At 42.5% G+C, this 6,551-nt stretch overlaps 1 protein-coding gene across 1 annotated transcript; it reads right to left on the bottom strand.

The window, feature by feature from the left end:
* Positions 1-5,002: 5,002 nt before the first annotated feature.
* Positions 5,003-6,294, bottom strand: IER3 (immediate early response 3). The gene has a single exon (XM_075579262.1). The coding sequence runs from the start codon at positions 6,066-6,068 to the stop codon at positions 5,451-5,453; it is 618 nt and encodes a 205-aa protein (XP_075435377.1). The 5' UTR covers positions 6,069-6,294; the 3' UTR covers positions 5,003-5,450.
* Positions 6,295-6,551: the final 257 nt, after the last annotated feature.

Raw genomic sequence — 6,551 nt, forward strand, 5'->3', positions numbered from 1 at the left:
CTGTGTACCAAAATAAATTCAAGTTACAGTTAAATAATGAATATGGACTTAAAGTGCAGTCTATCAGCTTTAATTTCAGGGCCTTCACATTCAAATTGGAGGAAGGGTTTAGGAATTACATATCTTTAATATGTAGCCCCTCTTTTTCAAGGGACCAAAAGTAATTGGACAATTGACTCAAAAGCTGTTTCAGGGACAGGTGTGGGCTATTCCTTCGTTATTTCATCATCAATTAAGCAAGTAAAAGGTCTGGAGTTGATCCTAGGTGTGGCATTCATATTTGGAAGCTGTTGCTATGAACCCACAACATACGGGCAAAGGAGCTCTCAATGCAAGTGATACAGGGCATCCTTAGGCTGCAAAAAAAAGAAATCCATCAGATAGCAGGAACATTAGGAGTGGCAAAACCAACAGTTTGGTACATTCTGAGAAAAAAAGGAACACAAAAAGGCCTGGACGTCCATGGAAGACAACAGTGGTGGATGATCTTAGGATCCTTTCCATGGTAAAGAAAAACCCCTTCACAACATCCAGCCAAGTGAAGAACACTCTCCAGGAGGTAGGCATATCATTATCCAAGTCTACCATAAAGAGAAGACTTCACGAGAGCAAATACAAAGGGTATACCACAAGGTGCAAACCATTCATAAGCCTCAAGAATAGAAAGGCCAGATTAGACTTGGCCAAACAATATCTAAAAAAGCCAGCCCAGTTCTGGAACAGCATTCTTTGGACAGATGAAACTAAGATCAACCTGTACCAGAATGATAGGAAGAAAAAAGTATGGAGAGGGCTTGGAACGGCTCATGATCTCAAGCATACCACATCATCTGTAAAACACGGTGGAGGCAGTGTGATGGCATGGGCATGCATGGCTTACCTTGGGACTGGGTCAATAGTGTTTATTGATGATGTGACAGACGACAGAAGCAGCCGGATGAATTCTGAAGTGTATAGGGATATAATGTCTGCTCAGATTCAGCCAAATTCAGAAAAGTTGATTGGACGGCGCTTCACTTTACAGATGGACAATGACCCAAAACATACTGCGAAAGCAACCCAGGAGTTTTATAAGGCAAAGAAGTGGAATATTCTGCAATGGCCGAGTCAATCACCTGATCTCAACCAGATCGAGCATGCATTTCACTTGCTGAAGACAAAACTTAAGGCAGAAAGACCCACGAACAAACAACAACTGAAGACAGCTGCGTAAAGGCCTGGCAAAGCATCACAAAGGAGGAAACCCAGCATTTGGTGATGTTCATGTGTTCCAGACTTCAAGCAGTAATTGCCTGCAAAGGATTCTCGACAAAGAATTAAAAATGAACATTTTATTTATGATTCTTTTAATTTGACAATTACATTTGAGCCCCTCAAATAAAGGGACTGTGTATGAAAATGGTTGCAATTCCTAAACGTTTCATACGATATTTTTGTTCAACCCCTTGAATTAAAGCTGAAAGTCTGCACTTCTATCGCATCCCGGTTGTTTAATTTCAAATCCATTGTGGTGGCGTACAGAGCCAAAATTATGAAAATTGTGTCAGTGTCCAATTATTTCTGGACCTAACTACTGCACCGACACACTTTATTCGAGCAAATACCCAGTATGTACCTGGCAGATACCTGGAATGCGCCGCTCCTCACCTCTGACAAGCCCCGTTGCGTTTGCCTTCCCAGCCTGGGTTCATGCCTGGCTGACGGGCGGCTGATCTGTTAAATGATAATGATTAGGATTTAATAGGCTGCAATGCTTCGCGTGTCTACCAGATGGCATAAATTCATGAATTGTAATGCAGTATATATATATATACTGTGCAGTATTGCAGCCAGCGGGAATAAAATGCTTCAATCCCTGCCTGAAAAATACCTCAATGCACTCGGGCAGAAAACAGTCACAAACCTCAATACACCCGGGTATACCCGAATTCGTGGGACTAGCCGAGCTCGAATAAAGTGTGTCACCAGTGTATATACAGTACACATTTTTCTAAAAGTGCATTTCTTTTAACTTCTTTTATAAACAAATGATGTTTGTGAAGTAAAATTCAGCCATCCTTATAGTTCATTTTATGGGGTTTTTTTTTCGGTCTGTGCAATTCCAAACATATCTATATGTTTTGTTTTGATTATATCTGACTAGTGATGGCAGTATGATTTATTTGGCAGAATAGGACAAAGACTGTGGATTGACAATTTGCTTGTATCTGCAAGAGATTACAAACAGTTTTATCACAAAAGAGATGAGGTACAGATCGTAAAAACAGCCCAAAGCATTTGTTGACTATGGAAACATTAATTTGGTCTCAGTGTCAGCTGTTTGTGATATTGGGCAGTGCAGTTCTTTTCTCCTGTCCGTCAGACGTTAAACTTTACATTGTAAACTCTTTATTATTATGTACATTGGCTGACACTGAGCTCAAGTAGTCAGATAAACTAATGAGAAATATAGAAGATAGGTTTCAACCCTTTTACTTACTATACAGTAACTCAAATCCAGAGCAATGCATTTGAAGGCACCTTATGCTATGCTTTAAATATAAGTAATGTATGCATTTCATCTTAGTTCATACAACAGTGAAACTTTAGGAGGAAGTTATAAATTACCTTAGAGTTACTTTACCGGTCAGAAGTATGCCACCCACGTAAGCTTTGTTTGCCCAATGTCCCAGACAAAGTTATTTACAGAATTTGTTTACATTCTGTGTTCCACTGATCCAATAGTTTTGCTGGAAGTGACCATGAAATAAATTGGTAATGGCAGATATATTACAAAACACAGTATTGTTGTTGCTGCTTCCTTAAATGCATTAATTCAGAATGTTTATTACATGTAATTTTTTAGGAGAATTTTAGAAAAATATACAATATAAAATCAATGTTGTTTCATTTAAAAATAAAATTAATAAAACAATTCCTTTCTACAGCAAAAGTATATTTTGGCACACAGGAGGGGTAGGCTGAGGTTCCCACAATAACCCCAAAAAGCTGTAACGGGCTATGAAATGTCAAAGTATAATGGTACAGTGAGGTACATAGTACCAATAATTTGTATTTGCACACCAACTAAGAGTTTTTATTTAAACAGTCCCATTTCCTTTTTAAAGAAAATGTATTTATTGTTGTCAAATTATCACCCTGTATTATTGTATACACCGTTTTGTAAAATATAGTCCTTCATAGAGCTTTGACCTAATGTATAATACAATTAGGTGTTATTCTTTTATATCATGCATAGTGCTGTTCATTTTTTAAGAGACTTCAGCCATTTGGAAATAGAGAGATCTTGCAAGGTTGAAAATCACTAATTTACAGTTAATTCTGACATTTATCAACATATCCCAGCTTCATATTCCAAAGCCAGTATAACCAACTGTATGAGACCAAAAAGGTCAAAACAGTTACAGTATCTGTGGAGTAGGTTTACTGGCTATGCAATATTTGAAACCAGGCTATGCTGAAAAGTTGTGTATGGGCGCGCAAAGCGCTGTGACACGTACAGTATGCTGGCAGGGAAAACAAGAATATTGTCTTCCCGTGCCGCAACGTGGACTACACGCAGCCAATGACAGGGCAGATGTGCCCCGTCATGGCTGCGCGCCCCCACAGTCCCCTACAGACCGCGGCTGTAGTCTCTGCATGGACCGCCATGCCGCGCGTGCAGTAGGGAGGACAGGGGCCGTACCCAAATACGGCAGGCATAAGTTTATAGGGGTCCATGTTAAAATGGATAAGAAACAATAGTTGACACTGTGTGCTCATTTGCATGTAATTTCCCAGAATCCCTGGCTGCGGTGGAAGCATTGTACAGTATACTAAGAGCTAGTGGGGAACGGCAGGGTTGCAGACCTGTCTGAGAAGTGAATGTGCTCACAAGTGATATTTTTACTTGCTGAACATAATTTCTAAAAAGGCTCCTATGTCAACAGGAAATGTTTCTTTTACACAATAGACCTCAAGTTTCACTAACTGTGGCTGCCTCCAGTAAACACATTTCATTATACTGTGTGTTGCAGTACAACTGTGTCCTGGTTATTGGCTAACAACCACAAGCTTTCACTTCCTAAATATACTACCTATTCAAGTCCATATCTTTGATGTGGGTCAATCTGAAATCTCAATGTCAACTGTTTGTGATCTTCACAGTTTTGACTATAAACTATTATGAACGTAGGATGTCACCGATGTGTGTTTATGAACAGTAGTCAGATAATTAATTGAATGAGAACTTCCTTACTTCCTATTAAACCCAGAGAAACATATTCAAATGAAGGAACGTTGTGCTAGGCTATATATATATATATATATATATATATATATATATATATATATAGATCTCATTACAATTAAAAGTTCGGTGGATGTTACCTGAATTGCCTTTGTTGTTACAAACAGGTTAGAAGCTATAAAAGAACCTATTAATTGTTATTTTTCATGTAACCATGTATTTTTATAACTCTGTGCCCAGGAGATACTTGAAAAACGAGAGGTAACGCTCAATGTATTACTACCTGGTAAAACATTTTTATATGTAAAAAAAAATTCCTGAACAGAAGTGTTTTTTTTTTTTTTTAGAAATATGTTATTTAATATCAACCTATATTATCACCTTGGGGGGGGGGGAACATATGTTCAGGATATACCCAAAGAGCTGGAGCATTTTAAATTAGAAGCTGTACATTTAAGATTATTAAATGGTTTTAGTCTTCTCACATTTGAGGAGTGGCTATTCACCATTAATGGCAAATAAAAAAAAATAAAAAAAAATGTTGTTTAAATGGTGTGCCTCTAATTTAAAAGGTTTTTTTATGCCAACATATCTTTTTGTGGAGTGATTTTCAGATCTTCGGCAATACATAATATGTTTAATGAGCACCTGAAATCAGGATATGGAAGACACCAAGGTGCATATTAAATCCCTACTCTAACGTGATTTATCGCACCAGTGTAAGAAATTAACCTTCAAACACCCCCACGTTTCATTCAAAGTAAAACCAGACCATTTAAATAGGAAACATTCATTTATTTATCAAATTTCATATTCAACGCCACTTTAAATAAATAAAATACTTTAAATATTAAACATTCATAAATAGGAAAAATCGCTTCAATAACATCTTAAATCAAATAAATCCCAGTGACAACGATCTGAAGAACAACATGATATAAATATAAAGTGCAATATGTGGCTAATTATCCAAACATATGATGATTTTTGTTCTCTCAGGTGTCAGTTATAGAAATGTGACAAAGTCTTTAGTGTCAAGTCTCTTTGGTCCCACATGTGGGTAATCTCCTCTCCTTCAGCCAGGCAGAACATGACCAACCCCACCGGGATTCAACGCCCACTTCATAGGGCAAGACCGGGCTCTGCTGGCCACACCTGGGTCCGACTGGCAGGTACTCCCGAGTACCCCGCTTCAAGTATTACAGTCTCTTGCGCCCGGGGCTCAATACCGGTGGCCGGTCCGACCCAACATGACAGAGATGGAGTGACCGGTCAGGTTTCGGAATCGCCATGGCTCTTGTGGCTCATCACTCGGACTGGAGGAGGCTGGGACCTGGGGTGGCACGGAGGCCGTGGGTGGCACGGAGGCCCGAGCTGGCACGTAGGAGGCCTGGGCTGGCACGGAGGCCCGAAGCGCCTCGCTGTAGATGGGTGTCAGGAAGCTGCTGTACGGGTGGATGATGCTGAGGGAGCGGCCTGGCTGCCGCAGCTCTTCCTCCTCGCTGCAGATCTGCACCAGCACCATGAGACACAGCACGTACAGCCAGCGCAGGGCCCGGTCGCTCTCCTGCGGCGGCATGTAGCGCTTCACCTTGGAAGGGTACAGCACCCTGCGGGGCCGCTGTCTCCGGGCTCCCGCTGGGTTCCTTCTCGGAGCTGCTGGCTGCACCGACTCCACGTCGAAGGTGAAGATCTCGGGCAGCCGGCTCCTGGCAGGGACGGCGGTGGCGGCCTGCGGTAAGAGCCGGCTGTGGCCAGTCACTGGGCCGCTGTCGGGGCAGGGTAAGGTGGGCAGCACTGCCGGCCGCTGCCTGCTTCTCTTGCCGGACTCCACGCACATCAGGACGGGGTAAGGGGAGCGCCGGGCGGGAAGCTCCGTGTTGTGCTGCGTCACGCGGAGCGCGCTCTGGGTGTCTGTTGTTGCCTCGCGGCCAACGGTCAGCTGCCCTCGCGCTCTTGTGTCGGTCACGACCCTTGGAGATGCGCAGTGCCTCGCGGGTTGTGTGAGGATTAGCGCAATCAGTTGATTTCAAGAGTCGGCTTAATGCGATTGTGGAGAATAGACGGCGAGTGCTGCTGCTTATATAGCTGCCAGCGTTCTACAAGCCCCGCCCCTTTCCCGAGCAAGCATTAACCCCGCCCGCGCTGGAAGGAGAGCTATGTGGAGCTGGGCAGCGCTGCGGGAAGGGTCCTCAGCCTGGGGGGCTTATGCTACATTACACCCCAGCTCACACCGGCACCTAGGGGGGCATTACAGGGCCGTTACACATACGTGATGGTCCTTGAGACCATTAGACTCAGAGTCAGTCACCAATGTTTGTAG

Source organism: Ascaphus truei, chromosome 21, assembly GCF_040206685.1.
Source record: "Ascaphus truei isolate aAscTru1 chromosome 21, aAscTru1.hap1, whole genome shotgun sequence".
Taxonomy (NCBI): domain Eukaryota; kingdom Metazoa; phylum Chordata; class Amphibia; order Anura; family Ascaphidae; genus Ascaphus; species Ascaphus truei.

Coding starts and splice junctions, on each gene's coding strand:
- IER3 (XM_075579262.1), bottom strand. CDS start 6,068: ATGTGCGTGGAGTCCGGCAAGAGAAGCAGGCAGCGGCCGGCAGTGCTG.